This window comes from Seriola lalandi, unplaced genomic scaffold (assembly GCF_002814215.2).
Source record: "Seriola lalandi dorsalis isolate HSWRI2012SDOR001 ecotype SW California unplaced genomic scaffold, Sedor1 jcf7180002054917, whole genome shotgun sequence".
Taxonomy (NCBI): domain Eukaryota; kingdom Metazoa; phylum Chordata; class Actinopteri; order Carangiformes; family Carangidae; genus Seriola; species Seriola lalandi.
Genome location: NW_019525469.1, coordinates 568,099 through 591,011, shown reverse-complemented (window position 1 = coordinate 591,011; position 22,913 = coordinate 568,099). Strand labels below are relative to the sequence as shown.

The following is a 22,913-nucleotide window of genomic DNA, read 5'->3' as shown; positions in this document are numbered from 1 at the left end:
AATCTATTTGTAATATATAACAAATAATATATACATATAAAATAATGTTTTTTAAAACCATTTGACAGTTTAACTTTATGGAATTATGAACCCAAATAAACAAAAATATGATTAAAATGTTTTTGTAATGACATTGTGGAAATTTCAATGCTAAGAATTCAGTGGTATTTTAATTTCAACATTGAATATTCAGTAGTGGTGTAATATCACAATTAGGTATGCATTGAACTTGGAAGCCTCAAATAGTGTATTTAAATGTGGCACTCCTCAGGGATCTATTCTAGCTCCTCTGTAGTTCTGTCTTCAGTCTTAATTTAAGACATTATTGATTTGGCATCAAAGAAGCAGACCAACTCAAGAGTTATGCTTCTCTATACGGTGATCAAAACACCAAAAAGTTTATTGCAAATAAAACAGATACAGTTGGAGCCGTGAAACGACCTCCTGCACAAATACAACCAGAGAGAGAAAGAGAAAGAAAAAAGAAAAACGTTTCAGGTACAATATATCTAAAATGAGGGGATACTGAACTTCACTGAGCTGAAAATGAGAATGATCCTTTTGTTTTTTTTCCATTTTTTACACCAAAATACAAAACTGTGCATCTCTTAATAAAGCATCAACATCCATTACATCAAGAATATTAATGTGAGGCTGTATACATCCAGTCAGAATGGCTTTTCTGAAACAACAAAAAACTTGAATGTCTGTACTGAAAAAACAAAACAAAAAAAAACTGTAAATGGTCTTCGAAATTACAATACTCGTCTCCAAGACATCATGTTGTATTCAGCATGTATACAATATGGTGTTCTGAAGAAGAGGTGATGTATGATGTGTTTTAATTTTGCGAGACGTTAAATCATACAAAATTACCTCAACTAATTAAAACAGTACGAATTCTGAGTTCTGTGATGAAGTCAGTATTATGAGGCAAATATCAGAAAAGTGGGACTTTTGTCCCACCAATTTCCCTATTGAACTCAATTTTGTAATTCTGACTTTTCTATAAAAACCGACGCTTCTCAAATCCTCTTAAAGAAACTGACTTTAAAGGGCCGCTACGCCATTTTATACATAAAGATTAGTTTACTTGTCATTGTTACTTCAACTCAACTTGTGAAAACAGTGGTATTACATCCTCTATCAAGTTGCTCTCTGGGAAATGTATTTTCCAGTGTTTTTTGGAACTTGGCCTGAACTAGAGACACACTCTGCAAACCACAATATTTCAACTTCTGCTACTTCAATTTTGACCATTAATGTATTAATCACTCTCTTGTAAGTCAACCATCTTTATGGAAGTGTAATTCTAAATTACTGGAGTGGCCCTTTAATATCAGAATTCAGACTTTTAGCTATAAATTCTGACATTTTTCCACAAATTCAAACTTTTTCATCAATGTCTGGCTTCCACCTTAGAACTCAGTCATATAGGAGAAGTGATCTTTGCATCCCTGTAATAGCACAGGTGTGAAGAGAGTAAGTCCAAGTGACAAAAATCCCTGCCCACCGTCAACACCAAAAGTACATTTACTGAACAGCTACAGTGTGTTTTAGTTTGTATTAACCTGACAAGGTTTTCAAATAAGTGTAGATCATGTGCAGGAGCTGATATTTGTTTTGTACACTTTAAAACTCAACTGTTTTATGCAAACCTAGATCCTCTCCTGAATTAAGGGATAAACATAAAAAACAAAAACAAAAAATGCATGTAAACTTTCTAGGTTTCATTACTTGTGTTGCTGTTTGCCTTTGTGGGTCAGAGCTGAAGATGAACTCCATGTGTTTGTTTGTGATGTCTCCGATTTCATAGCTTTCCAAGAAAAAGAAGATAGTTTTTTCTTTGTCTGGAAAACTAAGGTTCTCCTTAATTTTAAGGCAGCAACTGACAAATATTTTTATAGTTGTTGCCTAATCTGAAGACTAACTGTTTGAGCTATATAATGTCTTGTTTTTTCCGATCAACAGTCCAAAACCCAATAAAAACTTTCAAGGCTTAATCTCTTTCCATTGCTGCAGAAAAGCTTTAAGTTAACCAATTACTTCATCCCTGAAAAATGATGTTTTATATGAAATTAGGATGAGCTTTCAGTTTTTGGTGACGTAAACCTTTTATCTATTAACTTTGGGACATTACCTTAGTACCATTTTTAAGAAAGGGGGGCATTCAAAGACTTTGGATGTTGATCCTTAACCATGAAAACATCAGATTTGAGAAACACAAGTCTGTTCTAACATAGATCACATCCATCAGTTGCAGGACACTTTTGAGAGAATCCCTGAACCTCCTGTCTCCTTAGCTCATTCTCTTAGCCTATTGGTTGAGGAGGCCACTGGGTCCCTCCCCTTGCAGCCTCTCCATTAATAAGGTCTGAGAATGAGGACTGGGAGCACTGGAAATGTTCAGCAGAGGAGGTTCAGCCTGCCTCCTCCCTTTACTCCTCTTGTCACACTCCTCTCCTAGGCCATAACTTTAAGACTGAAAAACTGCCATACGTGTGCTTTATTGAACCAGGCAGGTAAATGCTCACCTATCTGGTTAAATAACTGGTTAAACTTTTCAGACTCTGAAGAACCAGAACTAACAGAAAGGAGCTGAGCTTGAGGAAACATTTGGTCCCTTTGATTTCTGGGTAAAGGTGTTGTCTGTTTTAACGTATTCATCCATGAAGAACTCAGTGTCTAAAACATTCACACCTGTAACGTCTTTCAGGTGTAACTCAGCAGAGTCCAACATATCCTCTGAACAAATGTTTTTTAAAATGTCTGACAAAACAACCATTTTCAAATGAACAATGTGTTTCCTCTCACAGTCTGCACTGTATTATCACACAAAGATAAAATGAAAGCAGATGCAATGATCCATGTGATGGATAATCTCTCTGCAGCACCAAGTTTCAAATCTCTGCAAGTTGATTTTAATAGAAATTAACTTAAACCACTGAAGGAAAAATACACAAAATAAAATGTGAAACAGTCTGATAACAGTCAGCAAGTAAAGTATCGACGACAAATGGGTTAAATCATAATGGTGATATTATATGTGTTTCTTAATGTCTTCAAATCCCATTCCAAATGTGAATTTAGAAAATAGTCCAACAAATGTCTCCTCCTGTTTGATAGAAACTACAGTGAGCAGCCACTGTAGGAAATTACTGAGCCTGTTCTGAAAATGAAAGTTTTACATCTTCAGTAGGAACCAACAGGAGGCACAAAGTGTGGAGAAACGGACTAACACAGTGTTGGTTTGGGTCTAAATTTGGGATTTGCAAACAATAGAAACAAAATAACAACAATATCAACTTTTAAGGGAGGCAGAGGCAGAATTTTCTGAGCAAGAAGAGTTACTAACACAGACTGAAAAGTTTTATGTTGAGGTTTTCATGTCAGAGTTGGACCTCCAGTTACACACCACAGAAAACTCAACATTGACAGACAGCTCTATTAACCTCCATCACTGAATGTGACAACAGCTGCTGCAGCAAACAACACGGCAGGTTTTAATTTGAAGCCATATTAGCACCACAGGTCTTATCATCAGTGAAATTTACTTCTGTAGGCAGCTGGGATAAACCACTGATTCATATGTACAGTCAGTATTCAGACAGGTGGTGTAAACAGTACAGCTCTGACAAATGAACAAACAATTAAAACTTTTAACTGGATTTTTTTGTTTTAAAATTCTGGCCTTTAACAATGAAAAAATAAAATTACGTAAAACAAAACTGAACCAACAGAAAACACTGATGTGAGAAAGCAGAAGGCAGAGCAAATAGCGACCCGGCAACAAATACACCAGGAAACAAAGAAACCCACAGACAAAGAACCACACCAGGATGATTAGTTTCCATCATATCTGAGAGTATAGGCAGGAGCAGTGTGTCAATTTGAGACTTGATTGTGTTGTGGCGTCTTTTCAAAGAGACTCGTGGTTCTTTGTTTGAAGGCTTTAAAGAAAAAGGAAGTTAAGAAAGAAAACGGCAGAAGCGCTTGTTGTACCGAGTGATTTTTTTTTCTCCACTTTTGAGGCTGTTAAGAGGATAAACCAAGCGCTTCTTCAAAAAGGTTCAAAAAGGTTTCCTGGTCTATCTGAGCCGCCAAGCTGCAAACACACAAGAGGATCTGATGACGCTGTGGTGCTTCCACAGATATATTGCTAGACAAAGTGTTACCCCATGAACTGACAATAAATCCGACATGACACTCACTTCATGGATGTTTTACGATCTGGCGCCGCCAAGGTTTTGACTTCCTGTGTGAGTGCAGCTGAGAGAAATCATGGTAGGCACCGAGTCTCTACTGTTGTAATAAAACAACCTTTAATCATAAATACCACCACTGGTAGCACGACAGCAGCCGTTACCACGGAGACCAGCGGCTGCTTCCATGGTTTTTCAAAGACAAACACGTTGGCAACATGAGCTCCGTTTCCCCCGGCGACAAACAGCAAGCTGGAGAGGTGGGAGGGGGATGGGCTTCTGTGAAATGTGGTGGCAGCAGGCTGGATGAAGGTGTTTGAGGGAAGATGGGGGCAACGATGCTATTGGTCCTTCTTATCTGATTCTGATGAATCCTCCTTAGCCGCCGCATCCTCAGGTGAGGACTCTTCATACCTGTAGGAGAAGGAGAAGAAGAATGAGGGAGGACAAAAACAAAGGAGGAGTGTTCAGTGTGATTTACCTCAATTAGCAAAAATAAATTAATTTCCACCTGATTATTTTATTATTATTATTATTATTATTATTATTGATAAAACTATCAATTATGCCTTTGATTAAATGAATATCTGTGTTTTTAGATGCAGGTCCAGAAACCAGAAAAGACCAACACGTCAACCAGGTCCCACAGTGTCAAGATGTAAAAACCATTAACCAAGTGTGTCATGTGGTTACAGAGTCTTGAAACCTCCCCCACCTGCAGTCAACACTGTCACATGATCTCATTCTCCTTTAAAATACAAGACTAAAAGTCTAAAGTCCTGGAAGTGCCACGTGTCTTTATTACAACCATAATTTACATGTTGGATTATGTCTCCAGTGGAGCTAAACATCTTTGTCTACAGAATGTTGCTGGAATAAAATCATCATATTTTATGGAAATATTTGTAATAGTCATTGTGTTATTTGTCGCCAGGTCCTTCTTAAAAAACAGTCTCTGAATACAATGACAAATGTGCTAAGTTGGCAACAATGCAGAATGTAAACTATTTGCCCCAATTAATTTTGAAAGAAACATGACATTTGGCTGATCAATGGTGTCAGTGAGTCACATTCACAACTATAGGGCTGAGCCCCACTGTTATCGTCCAGCCAAAAAAAAAAAAAAAAAAAACAGGTGATGATACAGTATATTGACCTATATTATATTTTAAAGATAAAGGAATAATAAAAAAGGAATCTTTACATTAGTTTATTAAGGTACAGCGACCAAGATGTGAACTGCATACTGCAGCTCAGTATTCATCAGTGGATGAAGTCGACTCAGCTGTCATCAAATTACAAAGTACAGACTCTCTATGACAAACGAACCAAATCCTTCCCCTGATGTAGAGACATAGAGATCTTATCTGATTATCTAAAAATTGTTGTTACAAATTAACCAAACTGATGGAAGGTACTTTTTTTGGGACTATGTAACTTCAGCTCTTGGTTTTAGTGATTTCAGTGATTTCGAAGGAAACATGTTTGAACATGAGAACATGAGAGAAATATTGCTTAAATTGAATTTCAATATTTAAAAAGGAAACACTGGGAAAATAATTATGTTTGTCTCATTAAGCTCAGACTGATGTAGTGATGGTTGTAGTTTTTGTTGGTGACAGAGCGACAGATGAACAGACGGAAGGATGGATGGATGATGATACTTGTCTTGTTAATGGGCTGTTTACCTGCCCAGGTGAGACAGGAAGGGGAGAGTAAAGAGAGGGGGACGGGGCCTCTACATGGAGGTGGGCTGTAACCGGCGGCGGCGGGGAGAGGAGCCTGCTGCCATAGAGAAGGCATCCATGGAGCTAGCCAGGCTGGCAGGCGAGCCACTGACAGTTGGGAAGGAAGTGAGCCTGGGAGAGCCAGGGAGAACTTCCTCTGACGACTCATAGCTAACCACAGGGGTGGGGGGGTGTACATGGAGAGACAGAGTCGGAGAGAGGACAGAATGTATGGGTAAGGAGAAAAAAGGAGAACATTAAGATAGAAAAGAAATGTGATAAAAATTTAAAGAAAACGGGAGAAGAGACAGAGAGAAGGAAAAGAGAGAAAGAATGTGTTAAGTATTTATCTTAAATTCTAAATTTAAAGCTACTACAGAGCACTACTTCTAAAATATCAGAGAAATTAGAAGGAAAAGAGACATGGAGATGAGAGAGGATGAGAAAGAAGAAGAAGTTAGGTGGTGAAGGAGCAAAGGAGGAGGAAGAAAATGGAGGAGAGGGGGATGAGGAGGACAAGCGATGGAGGCGAAGGACAGACAGAGGAAATGAAATGAAGAGGCCTGGAGGGAGACGTGATTGGCTGTCACTCAAAGACATCGCAGCAGTGAGGAGGATGAGGCAATGAGACAGATGGACGAGAAGACAGACAGGTCTGAAGTCCACACAGCGAACGTTACAGGCTCCTGATAATGTGATGCAAAGTTTTCAACCTCATTTACTGCACAAATAAATGTTCTGGAATAATGGTGTGATTTGTATGAGAAGATCTCAGAACTAGAGGTGAAGCTGTGAAGCAGGTTTAACTGGTGAAGACCTTGTCAGCTAGAATGTTGCATCAGTAAGTTTTTGGGATCCCTCCCATTTACTTTGTGTGATTGAGTGTTATATTCTGACCCTGAATGATGTTCAGCTGATGTTTCATGAACCTGAAGGATTTGACCTCACTGTCATTCTGTGTCTTTTAAAAACATTATTACAGTATTATTATTGAAGCTTTTCACCTGTTCAAATACTTTTCATGTAAAATGTGACAACATTTTGGGAAAAACTTATTTTCATAAACTTTAGCTGTTTTGTGTTTTAGACAGAAAACACAGCCTCAGCTGTTTCTGCTGCTGTTCAGGAAGCAGAAGGAAATATTTCAAAACCAGAAACAACAATCACATGATTTCAGTCCAGCAGCAGCTGGTTTCAATAAACCTAGGTCTCTATAGATAATTACAGAAACTTTACTGTATACACATACAGCAGATTATTTCACTCTTTTAGTGATAAACCCCCCCCCAAAAAAATAAAATGTTTAACTTTTCAGATATGAAATGTCTCAAGGTTGACTGTAACTGTTGTTACACAATCATATATTAATATTCTCTTAGTTACACACGTCTATGTGAGATGACTATTTAGTGTCAGGAGTTGCTAACGTCATATTTCAGACAAGTGAATTAATGACACTAAAAGACAGTAAACTCCAGATAATCACATGACCACCAGGATGTGTGGCTGCCATGGTTACTCACCTGAACATCTCTGTGAGCTCTCCTTTGAAAAGTGCTACGATGACAGGAAAGCCGACACAGGCTGGGACCAGGTAGAGCAGAGCGGGCTGCAGACAGACAGGTGAGCAGGTTAGCAACAGGTCAGACAGGCTGACTGACGATGTTAATTTACAACTAACCAGTATTTCATATTTAGACCTGTTTAATGTAACCTGTACACAGCTTCATTCACCCAGTAAACAGGCTATGGTGCTAACAGACTCAACATTAAGACGAGGGCTCGACACTGACTAATTTATAAGCAGTTTCACTTCCCAACAAGCCTGAAGAACGAGATAAAGAGTGAAGATGTGGGGTTCAGAGATGTGGCTTGTGAATAAAGATAATAATTTAATTTGCTGTTGCCATTTAAACTTTTCTCTAACTGCAAAATCCACTTTTTATATAACCCCCTCTTTAAGCTGAGTGCAGGGATCTACACAGATCGCACCTGTGCGTGTTTGAAGGTGTGCATGACAAAAATGGTGAGACCCAGTCCAAAGATGTAGGCCAGGAAACTGGAGTAGAAATACGTCCTGCTGTTCTTCTTCAGGCTGCAGACAGAAGGAGAGGTTTAACTCAACAACAAAGTGAAAAGTAAATCTCAAGATAATCTGTAGGAAAATTCAACCCAACATCTGCCGCAGCCAAGGAGAGGAGGGACAGGCAGAGACCTGACCTCTGACCTTTGCTTGACACATTAAATTATCAGCAGAAGAAGAAGAGAGGGCGGGGTGTTACCTGACGTCGAAGCGCAGCAGCAGGGCGATGAAGATACCTGGGATGACGATGTCACCCAGACCCAGCATGGCAAAGTTACTGGCTCCAAGGCCTTTCTCCAGCAAGTCCTGAGGAAACACCACTGGAGGGAGAGAAAGTCACACCATCATCACCTGTTGTAAGGTATCAGACTGACATGAAACCAAAAACACACTGCGTCTGAACTGAGCTTTTTCATTTGCCTTATCAGCTCAGGCAGGTCGTACGGTGTCCAGCAGAGACCAAAAATAAACAAATGTGAGAGAGAGGTCACACTGACATTTGGCTCCTGGAAGGTGAAAACATTACAACCTGCTCAGAATCTCAGTCTCACACGCTTACATTTGATTGGTGCTTCAAAGGACTTGGCGACTGTTACCATGACGTTGGTCCCAAAGACCTGGAGAGACAGACACAGAACAGGATCTTTAGTAACTCTGAGCCAGCATGTCATCTGACTCTCCACCAGCTGAGTCTGAAGTTTATTTCTAATGGTAGTGGGTCTGACACTGTGACCCTGAAAATGCTCTCACCCAGAAGACGTCGTAGACAAACAGCCCCCCCAGCAGGATGCAGCCGGTACTGACGTTGTTCAGGTGGAGCAGCTCCACGCCATTCAGGGCGAAGGCCAGGCCAAACAGGTTATTGGCTATCCAGTGCTGTGATGTCACAAAACACAGACAAGTTATTGGCTCTGCGATTGGATACTCAGTGTTGTGGCAGCAAAACACAAATATGACATTTAACCTTTAACCTTCCTGTTAACTTTACCTTTTTGAGCAGGTACCAGACTCCCACCACACTGCTGATGAGCAGACACACCAGGTTCTTTGTGTCAAACTCATAGTTGACTATTTCTGCAGAAAGATCCAGAGACACAGGTTTAAATCTTCTAGCTCAGATTTAAAATCGAAAAAAAGTTTCATCTGGAGACAGGTTGAAAACGTGGTTCAACTAAATTACCAACATTTTCTCTGTCTGTGGAAAGGGATTTAGCTGTAATGATTATGACTAAAAAAATCTTTCCTGGCTGTTGTTGATAATCCACAGATTTTTAGGGGTCCAAAGCCAAAAAGGTTGGAAACCATTGCACTGTAGGTATGTGAGGAAGCACCATGTTTTGTACTTTAGGTGAACCACTCCCTAGGTTCTTAAGCAGGTCTCACCTTCTTTAGACTCTCCGGAGCCCTGAGTGAATAGCAGCTGGTACTGTTTATTTGGTATAGAAGCTGGAAAGATTCTGAACATCAGAGGACTGAGAGACAGAAACAAGAACAAAGTCAGCATCATGTTTTTGAAATATTTCAGTGTGTGTGTGTGTGTGTGTTGTTTTACCTCATAGTGTGAGACAGAGCCAGGACGCCCAGGACGAAGAAGTAGACAGAGAGCAGCAGGTTGATGTACTCTTGAGAAAATACCTGCATCAAGACACATGTCCAATGTTAACGTGACTGTGGTGGATCCATTTATTCAAACCTCCCAGTCATATACATTTTTATAGCTTTGCTCGAAGCCCATGCAGGTGGGCTGGGGAAACCCCAAGTTACCTTGAAAAAGAGGTAGAGCCCAAACAGAGTACAGCTGGCGATGATGGGAAACCTTGCCGCATCTCGACTGGTGATGGTTTCTGGCATGTCTGCTGCATTCTGGGAAAGAGAAAGACAGGGGAGATAAACAGAGGTAAAGAACAGGCAAGATGCACTAATTCAAGTTTGTAACTGAGACCCACACTGAACTCTGCCACCAAAAACTTCTGGATTAGGCTGAAACTACTATTCCTTAACAGGAACTAGTAATCTCCACCAGCAGCTTGAGCTTCATGTTAAATAAGTGAATGATTCTATTTAAAGATTTATATAATATAAATATTTAATGTAAAACTGTTAAAGGATCATTGTGTTTATCACCAGGTTTCTGCAGCTTTCACAAGTAAAATTTAAGTCTTTTTGAAGAGCTTTTTAAAACCACATATATTATTATTTGATACCAGTTTCATACTGGCTCAAGTATGAATTTATGATGTAAACCAGTGGGGACGATCTGGCCTGACTTTTTATACCTTCTATCCTGTAATTAAGGACTTGGGTCTAATTGTAGTTGGGAAAATCATTTATATCAGTAATAATAACTGAAAATCTGGCAACACAGCGACTGATGAGTCTGACTGCTCATGTGTCTTTGACTTCTTAATTATTTTAACTTGGGTTAAAAGATACTAACTTGGTGAGTACAGCGTTATCATCACTGATGGAAATTATGGTCTGAATGATAAAAATAAGGCCTAAGTAATAATTAACCAGAATTATCACTATAACACTGAACCTTCTATTCCGAGAACCGAAATTCTCCACATTCAGTTTTGTTTGAACTGACAGAAAGTAACTTTTATCAGACTTTGTCATTTTGTCCTGACAAACAGGTCTGATGTTGTTCATATGACAGGCCGCTCAGCTTTCATTATGTAACCCTGAACCTGTTGCTAAGATCTAACTGATCACAGAGTGGTCAAACTGAAAATAGACCTGTGTTTGATAATAAATGTAAAGGGCTGCGTTGGTGACGGCAGTGAGACATTGAAATATGATTCAGGACGTCCAGTTTGAGTTCAACATTCATGTGTTTAAAGGTTTATTATCAGAGAACAACACAACACAGACGTTTGTGATGCTATGACACAAGACTTAACAATTTTAGAAATTTCTATTTTAAACTGATGATGGTGAAGTAAACAGTAAACAGTAAAAAACAGTGTTCACATTAAAAAGCAACTTGTAGTAGTAGAAATGTCATCTTGCATGTATTTGATTCTTTTTTGGTTTGGTTTGTTAAAAGCTCTGAAAACTCAGTAGTAACCATTGCTGCCCTAGTTACCTCAGTAAACTAAAGTAGTCAATCGAAATGGAGGAGGAAGCCGTGCTGACTGGACACTCACAACACTGAAGCATCTGAGTAGCAGCGCGTGGAAGGATTTTGTGTCGCTGCAGCTGAAGGACAGTGAAGGCAACGTTAACTGTACAACCTCGTCTACCTAGTCAAGACACAGTGCACTAACTGACAGACATCGCTGGCCACATGTTTATGTGACAGTCACCACTCTACACTTGGGCTGTGTTCAAATTTGTTAAAACTGTGACACCTCTAGTTTCCACTGACAGGAAACAGCTGAGTGTATCACAGTCTTTAACATTCAGCTTTCTCCTCTTCCTTTGTCGTACCTCTACACTCAGCTCTGAACTGCTGCTGTTACCAAAGATACAGATGAAGTGATAACAGCAGATTGACAGAAATCCCTGAGAGAGAAGCCTGAGAGTCACCTCCATCTATATTCTCCTCCATCTACTCCCCCGAGAGAGAAACTGGGACAGGAGAGAGAGAGGAATTGGAAGAGAGGAGAGGAGGGGAGTAAAGGAAGGAGGAAAAAGACAGAGAGATAAGACAAGAGGAGACACCATGAAGAGATGAAGACAGAGGGAGGAAGAGAAGGTGATCCCTGTGTTAAAGGATCTGTTGTATTTGACTTAAAGTGAGTCAACTTGTAAAACTGTATTAGAAGAAACATATGAGGGAACAGTCGTGATGTTTCAAACAACACTACAAACGTTTCATAACTATCACATGGACATAAACTGACTTTTCTTTAAAATCAGATGAGCTAACTGGACACAAGGAAATGTGAGCAAACAATCAGAATCTCCACAGAATGAGAAGAAGTTTAGTTTACAACAAAACAATCTCATAAAGAAATGTACTCATCAACAGAGACTGGATTTCTCGCACGCACATCATTCACTAACTGTAGAATAATCAGGCTGTGGAATCGGAGGTTTGAAGAAAGATCTACCATGTGACCAAACTCCATCTGGTGAAACCTCCTCCATACAAGGCAAATTTTAATCTGATATCTGTTTTTGACTTGATCAGACAGAACAGACTGTGAGGACATCACTTCAGGCTCTGGGACCTTGTGATAGGCGACATCACTATTTTAACATTTCCCAGATTAAACGTCGTCTGGATGAAAAGCTCTGTGATGAACTAACTGACTTATCAACAATAATATAATCAATAGTTACAGCTCTGAGGTCGATTATAAACTTTGTAATGCAACTTGGTTCAATACCACTTCATTTGCTCTGAGAACCGTCCTCTGCAGATACTGTCACACTCTCCACTTTTTGAAAACTGGTTTGTGTGATAGTAAACGAAAATGCTGATATCATATCATCATGTCAGTCTACAGTAAATCAGCAAACTAACCGTAAACCAAACAAAAACACTGGACACAGCAAACAGTTTGTGACATGAAACCATTAACAATAAATCACCATCCGTACCTTACATGTACATCGTATCATATCGTTTATTAGGGGTGGGCGATATGACGATATTAGATCGTGAAGGATTACAACGTGAAGACCATCTTTTAAACTGCAGAGATCGTGGGATCGTCTAGGGCACATTCTATAAATTGCAGTTCTATGCTGATGCACCGATGCACCAAACGTATTGACGTCGTCAACCTGACCGACCAATCATAGCAAATTACGGGCAGTGACGCGCTTTCCTAACCACCTCGTTGTTTGTGTGTGTAGCTGTAGCACATTGAGAGCGATGGCTGAAAGCCAAACGGAGTTGGTCGCTAAAAAAAAATTCCACCTCCATTATATGGAATTGGTTTGGATTTTCCGCAACTGATCAAGCGCAAGCAAATGTAATTTGCAAAGTTTGCACAGAAACTGTTCGCACATCGGGTGGTAACACGACGAACCTGTTTAATCACCTGAAGAGGAAGCACCCCAAGCAGTATGCTGAGAGCCAATCAGCTAACAGATAATTCAGGTTATACACATTTCAGTTTGATATTTTTTGTTCAAAACTGTTGCACTAAAAGTGATAACCACAGTCACTTTAGTTTGTATTTTTGCGTTTCAATAAGCTATTTTGATAAATAAATCCTGTTTAAATGACTGTCAGTAATGTCTTTGATTGATATTTTACTTTCTGTTACTACTTTTGCAAGAGTGCACTTTATTAGAATGTTGTTTACCTTAAACTTTACGTTGTTTGCACATGCAGGCAAAACTGCGACTATTTGAAATAAAATCTGTTAAGAAAGGTTCTTTGGTCTAAATTGTCTGTTTTTCTTTTTCCAATTTAAGATCGTGATAAAATCGAAATCGTGATTTTATTTTAAAAAAATCGTGATATGATATTTTTGCCATATCGCCCACCCCTATCATATATATGTATATTTTTAGCTAACTGTAGGATATTATTAATTGTGTTGTCTGTTTCGTGTTGGTTTTGTTATTGACTGTTTTAATTACATTATGCATGTAAAAGCCGAACTAGGGACAGGAGTTAGCAATTGTTATTAACTCTTTATGCAACACATTAGTTTCATGCCTTGTTTTGAAACTATATTAAATTGTATTGTCCCTTTCAAATAAATAAATTAAATAAAGATTAACATTTTAGATATCTATTATTAGAGCTAGTTACCTGACCTCAATGTGTGGTACCAACAGAAATGTGCAGCATCAAAAACTGTCTTATATAAAAAGCAGGTATTGAATGTCTGGTCAGATTCATAATGTCTTTTTGTTCATATAATTCCTGAAAAAAATATAAATATTGCCAAGTTCTTGCACAGCTGCTTGTGTTTTAACAACATTCAATATTTGAGAAATCAACACAAAATATCTGGCTTCTTTAGTTAACAAAAAATAGGTTTTGTAGGAAATCATCCTGTTTCTATTTCTCAAAGTAAGGTACTGAAAAAATATTTTAGCCTTGGGTACTTGGATATATAATCTGAGTTCCATTCATTTTTTTTCCAGGTAGTTTAAATAATTCCTGTACATAAAGGTGGTGATCGTCAATGTTTAAAGTACTTTAAACTTAACTGTTATCTCTATCTATGGCATGATGTGAAAACAGATTTCTATCTGGTAATGAAAAAGAAAAAGTTACATTACACATCTATACATCTATAAAATAAGCTTTACTGTTGTCTTCAATTTAGTTAGGTGTTACCTGTGTGTTTTGTGTGGCTGAACATTTGCATGAACCTGATTCAAATAAAACTCGACAGTGAAGCCAGGCTGCAGGTGTAGTTTCACATGAACAGAGCATATTTACATATGTCCTCAAGCAGAGCCCTGAACTCACTCCTCCTCACTCGCTGTTAGTAAGTTGACTAACACCTCCAGTGTTAATGAATGTACTGCCGTGTTAGTGCTGTAACAAACGGTGTGCAGCATGTGTGTAGTTGGTGCTCTCTGCGGCTCTCATACTCACTCTGAACCCAGAATCGTAATCATTTTCTCCGAGCTCCTACAGACAGACAGACCGACAGACAGAATGGGTGGACAGACAGATGTGCACAAACAGACAGGGAGAGAGAGGGATCAGATTGGCAACAAAGAGGAGGACTGGAAGCAAGCCCGCAAAATCAAAAACAATCCAACAAGAGTCAGATGCAGGAAACGAATGTCAGTTGAATTCTGAGAGGGTAAACAGCTTTAATGATTCCAGATCTCTGTGGTATTTGACCTGATTATCAGACAGCTGACAGAGGAAAGAGGAAGGATGACATGCAACAATATTCAGGAGCTGGATTCAAACCCACACCTGAGGTAGTACCTGTCTCTGTCTGTCTGTATTCTAGTCTTTCACTGTCTTTTAAACTTTGTCTCTACCGGCCACTGTGCACTCTCACTGCGAGACAATTATATCTGAACTCATGCCTCACTTTTGTGCACAAACTTATTTTAAAGACACTACCAACTCAGACGGAGGATTTTCTTGACAATCTTAAGTCTGCAGTACTCAGGTCTTTACTTAAAGTATCAAAACAACAATGTAGAAATTTTCCATTACAGGTTAAAGTCCTACATTTAAAATTAAAATCCTACATAAATAAAAGTAAAAAAGTATTATCAGCTAAATTTACTTAATAAGAGTACTCAATGCAGTAAAATCTTCCCCATGACTGATATATGTTATATATGGACATTATTAGATTGTTAATACTAATGATCAATGCTCAGTGTTTCCCCTATGTTGACTGTTTTTTTTTTTTTTGGGGTGGGGTGGTGGGGTGGGGGGTCTGGGTGGTCATCTTCGCTGCTGTCGCCAGATTGCATGATTTTAAAACTTTTAGAACTTTTCTCCAATCTTTTTTGAAAAATATTGGATAATTTGTTATTGAAATGAAACCAGGTTTAATGTGTACATGTCTCACTGGAGGAACAACTCATAAACATCAGATTTAATAATAAACAATATGATATGTTTTATAATCTTATCACATTTTTATGCAGACTCTTTATCTTAAAAGTAACTGTCAATACATGCAACAAGTATTTTCTTTAATATCAATTGTCCAGTGTAGAAAATTATTCCCTCAAACCCACGTTTACAATCAGGTTGCTTTTCTTATCTGACCAAAAGCGGAAAACCCAAATATATTGACTTTACCATCATAGAAAAGCAAAGTAAAGCATATACTGACATTATAGAAGCTTGTACCAGTGGGGAAAATACATTTAAATAAAAAAAAATGAAATTGTTTGGGGTCAATAGGGGTCCAACAACACATTTGTGCCCTAGTTCCCCCCTATAGCAAAATAAATCCGGCCATGGCAATGGACATAAACTGGACAAGTTGATGTTGTGACACACAGAAGACTGAGCTCAGATCATTTCTTCCTTCCACCACTCAGTCTTATCTGTACGTTCGGTCCCACAGTCATCATCATCACACTGAGCTGCAGCAGAGAGGATGTGGGAGTTTTTACCGTTACCTAAAGCCAACGAGTCACAGCTGCGCATGTCTGCAAAAAACCCCAAAAGAGAGCAAATAGATCCCTCTTGTACACGTCTCTCTCTCTCACACACACACACACACACACACACACACACACACACACACACACACACACACACACCAACACCAACACTCATATACGTCAGCTCCTGCCATTTTCACCTCGTTCATCCATCTACTTATTATCTACTTATTTCTCACTCCAGGTTAGTAACTTCTATCCCTTGCCTCTCTGTCTATCTCCCTCTCTTTTTTTCTGTTTTGGTTAAAAATCACATCTCCCTCTGTCGCGTGGGTTCTGCCAGGTAAAAGTCCGACAGCAGGTAAACACCGGTGGGACAAATGTAAATAAACACCTGGGTACAGCTGCATCACATCTAAGGTGACCATCACAGGACAAACTGCGACAAAGTAAAAAACAAAGTAAAAAAGACTTGTGTTTTCAACCCATTAAAAACCTCACAGCCACAAACACATCAGAGAATAAATGAGTGCAACAGGTGAAGATATAGACTTTTTTTAAAAAGCTAATTAGCAAATGAAAATAACAGTTACATTTAAACAGCTGTGACGTCCGTTGATGCTCATTTCTGCCGGAAAACCGCTTATTTTTGTAAATGAATTTAACTCTTATAAGACTTCGTTTAACTGTAGCCTGGGATTCTCTTAGTGTTTACATTGAGGAATGTTATTTAAGACATTTCAAACTCGTTCAAAAATCACCTGGCCAGCCGTTAGCTATCCGTTAGCTCAACTAGCTAGGCGGCGGAGGCCAACGGCAGCCGGGCTTAGGTGAAACCACAACATCGAGGTCCTGCCGCTAGAAGTTACCTTAGATTTGGAGCAGGTGACGGAGCGCAAGGCTCCAAAGAAGATGGGCAGGAGTGCCATGAATACCAGGCTGCCGTATGCCAGCGCCGTTCCCTCCGGAGTGGCCACGAATTTAGCCGTAGCGTTGAGCGCCTCGGTCCCGTTGGAGTCCGTGGCGTTCAGGGCGTCCAGGACGGCGGCGGCCGCGGCCTCAGGGGCCGAGACCGAGACTTGTTCTGCCTCAGACATGGTTCTTCAAAGTTGGGCTTCAGGGGTGCACGGGCAGTGCTAAATCTGTGGCGGAGACTGAGAGACTGGAGGTGGAGGCTGAAGCTGCGTGTTTCTCATTCATCTACGCTGCTGCTTCTGGAGTCTGGTTAAGGCCACGTTTCCTAAAGCAGCGAGCAGAGAGGCGGCAGGAGAGAGGAGGTCTCACTCTGCCGCTGTTTCCGGGAACCGTAGACATCGCTGGCAGCTTTCATACATAAATTGTGAAATTATTCACTGAGCTTTTTATTAGGAACACCTGTACACCTATTTTTATTACCCAACCAACCAATTATGTGGCAGCAGGGCAATGTATAAAATCCTATAGATACAAATGTGATCTCAGTTACTTTGACTGTGGCAAGATTGTCAGTGTCAGTCATGGTTTTGTTGTATTTTGTTGTATTTGAGTATTGTTGCTGACCATGAGTATCAGAAATAATAATTAAAGTGTAAGTTGTTTGAATATACTGTGCAAAAATCACATATATATTTGGTATAAAAATACATATTTGACATATGTGCTTTTTACTCTGTATGTTTGTACCTAATAGTATTATGCAGATACAACATGATTTGCAACTATGTAGTCCACAGTATCACATGCAAAACTAAAATATCATATTCTACATGTTATTAGCATCAACAATATTGAGTAAGTAACGTGGCAATTAAAAATATAAAGGTACACACATCTCAAATAAATACTAACAAAGAAGGTGTAGAGCTGAAACATGAGCAATGAGATCAAGTTTCAATAAATTAACATAATTACACACACTTGAGCAATGAACTCAAGTGGTCGGTAAGTTTCCAGTGTCTACATGTAGCATCAAAAATATTTTTTAATACGACTGTAGATTCATTTTCACTCAGAGAGAGGCAGGCAACCAAGACCTTGGCCAAGTGTATTTATTTAGCTGAAATGTGACTCATCTTCACAAAAATAGATGATCTCTGCTATGAGGAACTAGCGCCTCTTCCTCGTTGGTGGAACAAGTTGTTCTGACAGGTATGTACCTGCAGAGCTTCAGCAGCGCCTGCAGGAGGACCAGCAGTTCAGACCACTGACTCAGGTCTACTGAAGTAAAAGTAACAACACCGCAATGTAGAAATACTCTGGTACAAGTAAAAGTCCTTCACTCAACATCACTTACTTAAGTAAAGTAGTAAAGTAAAGTATCAGAATCAAAATACACTTCAAGTACCAAAAGTGAAAGTATACTCATTGTGCAAAATGGTCCATTTCAGAATAAAGTATATTTTATTATTGGTAATATTAATCTGAATCTACAAAGTAACTAATAACTAATGTTATTATATAAATGTTGTAAAAAGTAGAATATTTGAATTTTAATGGAATAGAGTTATAAAGTGTCATAGAATAAAAATACTGAAAGTAAATTAGTACCTCAAAATTTTACTTAAATATAGTACTTGAATAAATGTCCTGAGCTACTTTCCACCTTTGCACTTCAAACAATATAGACACATACGTCTTTGCACATCATGACTGCACTTTGCATGATAATTGTTAATAAAATATTTTGATAATTTAAGGAATGTGTATTGAACAGTTCTTGCAATGAATGTGTAAAACCTAAAAAGTAAAACCTAAAAGCAATGACTAATAACTGTAATATAAATGAAAACACAGAATGAGACATAAACAACTGCAACACAGTATAACAATAACAAATGAATACAAATTAATACAAATGTAATTTATTTACCTTTCATACATTTGGTCATATTTTGAAATGTTATCAAATGTTTCCAGTATATGTTATCATCATTATTATTATTATTATTGTTATCATTATTATTATTACTGTCATTATCATTGTGTCTGTTAAATCTGGAGTATCAGGAAACTACAGAGTTGGTTTTGCTCATACATATATGCAAACTGGTACTGGTGCTGGTGCTGGTACTGGTGCTGGTACTGGTCTCTGCACTGCATTGACTAATTAAAAAAAACTTTTTGAGCAACTTAATTTCAACATACAAAACTTTACTGAATAATAATAATAAAAAAAACACATTATAATTGTCATATTCCAAATATTTACATCAGTTTCTGTACAGAGTCAAACAGACAGACGCATGAAGCTGATGGAAAAATAGAAAACCAGGAAACATCACATCTAAAAGTCAAAATGAGAAGAATCACCTGCTAGAAAGACAGTTGTACAATGTGTCATATAGATAGTATGTACATACATTCAATAAGTGACAGGATGTACAGTGTAAAACTCTTTAAGTCCTCCGCTGCAGGACTGCTGGCACCAGCTATACACGGGTTAGTGGATCAATTCCCACTTGGCACTTTGAAAAATAACCTCCACCTGAGAGACAGTGCTGGGGTCAATAGCAGATACATGAACCAGAATGACTGCTCGACTGTTCTCTCTAAATAATTCACATCATAAAAGTACCATCACTATTACTGTTAAAAGATAATTTAGCTTTATTTAAACTTGGGTATTGACCAAGAAAGTTAATTCCTGACTTTGTAAACAGTAGCTGGACAAAAAAATCTTTAAGGTCCACATACAAACTTTCTCCAGTGTTTTCCACCACATTTCACAGTTGATGTGGACGGGTGTGAGGATGCAGGTTTGTGTTTGTCTATTGTTGTTATTAGTGATACAACCAGTGGACTAAAATACATACATGAAACCCATGTTTGAAATAAACTGGAATAATCGTAGCAACACTTTGTTTAAATCCCCATTATTTGGCAGTTTTAGTTTTCAGCGGTGTATAAACATGTAATAAATGGTTTATAACACATTATAATGTAGCAGTAAGCAGATGTAAGTGTTCATTAATGTATTCACTGCCTCCTGTGGACGTCTGGAGGCTGTGGTATAAATAGATAATGAGTAGTAAAATACAGTTGTAACAATACGCATAAACACTTGAAATGACCTTAAAGCTGCTTCATCGTCTGTTAAAAACCTTTTATTAAATGTTTGTTTGCTGCTCACAAATACTAAATAGGAGGATTTAAAGTTAAGTGTTACAAAATGTGACATGTGAGTATAAATCTGAACATGTTTGATTTGACCTGCATCTGTAAGTCTCTGTGTGATGAAGAGATCAGACTGTGACACAACTCACCAAGTGTCCAGAATATTTGCAGCACTGACTCGTTTGTTCATTATTTCAGTTCAAGTGAAGTAATCTGTGAACCGAGGAAGCCATAAACATGTGGACCTTTTAAAATGATTTTGTGAGGCTGGTTTGCAGTAACCAGGTCAGATGACTGTTAAAACAAAACCTGTGTGACTCTGAACCGTGTGAGGAGAACCCTGATCCCTGTCAGTGGTAAGAGTGGACGAACAAGTGAACAGGCTCTCACAGAGCCGACGGGAAGGACTGGACGAGGAGGATCAGGAGGGGCGTGGCCTGAAGGAGAAGGGCGGAGCTCTTCAGTTTCACCTCCACAGGAAAGTGATCGCTCACCTCCAGCACCTGGCAGACAGAAGCAACAGAGCTCAGAGTCAAATAGTGTGATTACATCAATACATAGAAACCTGAGAGGAAACAGAGATGATGGAAGTTTTATCTGTTGGTGTCAAATTAATGACTAATCCTGCTCCCATTGGCTACTCCACCTCTGACTGACTTTATAATGTTTACAGTTAATTTGTATGAGAATGACAAATTAAAAAATGTTCTTAAATATGCATTTGATCTGTACCGGGTTCAAATTACACTGTTGGAGGGAGGGAGCTGTGGTGTGAGCTCACCTACAAAAAGCAACTTAGACCTGTTTCTATTTAATGACCAATTTGTTTTAAAATTAATTCTTCATTGACAGATCACTGAGGGAGGGTGTTTCCTTCATTCATTCTATTCTAAAATCCTGTTTTTGTGTCTGACATGAAGGAGAAACCTGCTTTACAAAGGTGTGTGATCACCTGAGATAGACTCTGCTTTAACACAGAGGCTGCTGCAGGAGGCGGCTCCAACAGTCGAGACTGTTCCTGAAAAATCTCTGATCTGACACAGAATCCATATTCAACAGTTATAGGAGATAGATAGATAGATAGATAGATAGATAGATAGATAGATAGATAGATAGATAGACAATAAGAGTAAAGCATCAGCTGTGTGATGGCGGCAGACACATAAACGTACCTTGGACCTTGTGAGTTTGAACTCTTTGGCAATGTTGTAGACTTTCGCAGACAATGGACTGATTGCCTTTAGGAAAGGTTCCCCGTATACAACAATCCTGTCAAACACACACACACACACACACACACACACACACACACACACACACACACACACACACACACACACACACACACAGTACAGATAAAAGCTTTGATGAATATCAAATATTTTGTTTATCCCCTGAATGTTTCCTCCCTGGCTCGTCACTCCCTTCACCTTCCACTTTTTCACACCCCACCCACACACACACACACACCTACCTGTCATAAGCACAGTTGGTGTCGTCGCTGACAGTGGTGTCCACTTTGTCTTTGATCAGCCAGGAGAAGCTTGTGTTGGTGAATAGTCTGATGTTTTTCCTGTTAGCGCGGGTCACGTAGGCGCAGGCAGCGTGGAAGTCTCCCAGGAACATCACATTCTACACACACATACACACACACACACACACACACAGACACACACACACACAATGAAGCTGTTTTAACACAAAGTAGCAGCAACAAGATGCCTGAAAATTCTAGTTCCTTTCCCCAGAGACCAGAGACCCAGATTTCTATTTGACAAAGTTTAACAATGTGCTTTGACGTGTTCATGTTGGTACACACAAGTTAAGTTAGCTATTACTTATTATTATTGCTTCTAGTACAACACTTTATTGGGAGGAGGAAAAGTCATGTCACATTGGCCGCAATCTTACGCTGCAGCACAGACACACTAGTGAGTCTTGGTATAAAGCTCATCGCCTGTAGAGGGCCTGAAAGTGTCAGTGTGCTTGAATCAAACATGAACAGTATCAGCAAAGTTTTTATTGTTACTCAGAGCCGCCACACTTGAAGGCAGGGCAAGAAACCCAGTGTCATTGAGAGGAGCGAAATGTGATGATAATGTCTCCCAGTGTGAATATGATGCAAACTTTCAGACTCTTTCCTCCCTTCATATTCATGATGTTGCACTCTGTTGTTCACATGAAGAGTGGCAGAAGTACAAATGACAAACGACAAATTTCAGCTTCAGCAATAAACCACGTCAAAGCTACGTCATTCCCCTTCATAAATGTACTGTATATAGTCAAGAGAGATGAGGGAAAAATGAGGGTCAAACCTCAGAAGGTCCTGATAAGTTTGGAAATCAAAGTGAGCTACTGTGAGGTATGAGGTCCTATCTACAGCTGACAGCTAACATCTGTACTGCCATTCATTTAGTAAATAAACATGATGATCTGTGTCAAATCCTGCTTTCTCACCGTGTTGTTCCATTTCTTGCTGACTTCCTTAAAGACATCATAGAGCTGGTCGATCTCCTGGATGGCCTGAGTGGGCTCAGTGTGGAGAGGAACCAAAATAAACTTCTTGATTGCTGCAGGACAGGAAGAGGGAAGAAAAGGAAGAGAGAAGAAAATGAAGAGAGAACAAGAACAGGAAGGAGGTAAAGAGGAAGAACAAGAGGTGAAAGTCAGTCATTGTATATTAGACACAGGGTTTCTGTAATATTTTAAACTCCTCCCCTGGTTTAGCTGAAAGGATAAATTATTAAAGAAAAGCGGTGTGTTTTGTGTTTTTTGTGTGTTTTGTGTCCACTGACCGGT

General features: G+C 39.0%; 2 protein-coding genes across 5 annotated transcripts in view; both read right to left on the bottom strand.

Annotated features, from left to right (window-relative positions):
• Positions 1 to 361: 361 nt before the first annotated feature.
• Positions 362 to 17,295, bottom strand: hm13 (histocompatibility (minor) 13). 2 transcript variants are annotated; one of them, XM_023431123.2, is made up of 12 exons: positions 16,892 to 17,295; positions 14,530 to 14,565; positions 9,777 to 9,875; positions 9,565 to 9,647; positions 9,396 to 9,484; positions 9,001 to 9,086; positions 8,763 to 8,888; positions 8,572 to 8,629; positions 8,212 to 8,332; positions 7,922 to 8,024; positions 7,453 to 7,538; positions 362 to 4,616 (listed from the first exon to the last, which is right to left on the bottom strand). In XM_023431123.2, exons 1-12 carry the CDS (start codon positions 17,117 to 17,119, stop codon positions 4,544 to 4,546), a joined length of 1,188 nt encoding a protein of 395 aa, XP_023286891.1. In that variant the 5' UTR covers positions 17,120 to 17,295; the 3' UTR covers positions 362 to 4,543. The 2 variants fall into 2 exon arrangements, with proteins under 2 accessions (XP_023286891.1, XP_023286892.1); XM_023431124.2 differs by lacking the exon at positions 14,530 to 14,565 and having other exon boundaries at positions 16,892 to 17,294.
• A 1,551-nt stretch (positions 17,296 to 18,846) lies between these two features.
• Positions 18,847 to 22,913, bottom strand: part of LOC111673396 (deoxyribonuclease gamma-like) — a 17,155-nt gene continuing 13,088 nt past the window's right edge. For all 3 annotated transcript variants that reach the window (XM_087169829.1, XM_023431172.2, XM_087169830.1), the window contains 4 exons: positions 22,572 to 22,684; positions 21,589 to 21,746; positions 21,287 to 21,383; positions 18,847 to 20,617 (listed from right to left, as the gene is read on the bottom strand). In XM_087169829.1, the coding sequence (XP_087025955.1) occupies positions 20,501 to 20,617; positions 21,287 to 21,383; positions 21,589 to 21,746; positions 22,572 to 22,684 (485 nt within the window). In that variant the 3' untranslated portion in view covers positions 18,847 to 20,500. The remainder of the gene's footprint in view (positions 20,618 to 21,286; positions 21,384 to 21,588; positions 21,747 to 22,571; positions 22,685 to 22,913) is intronic.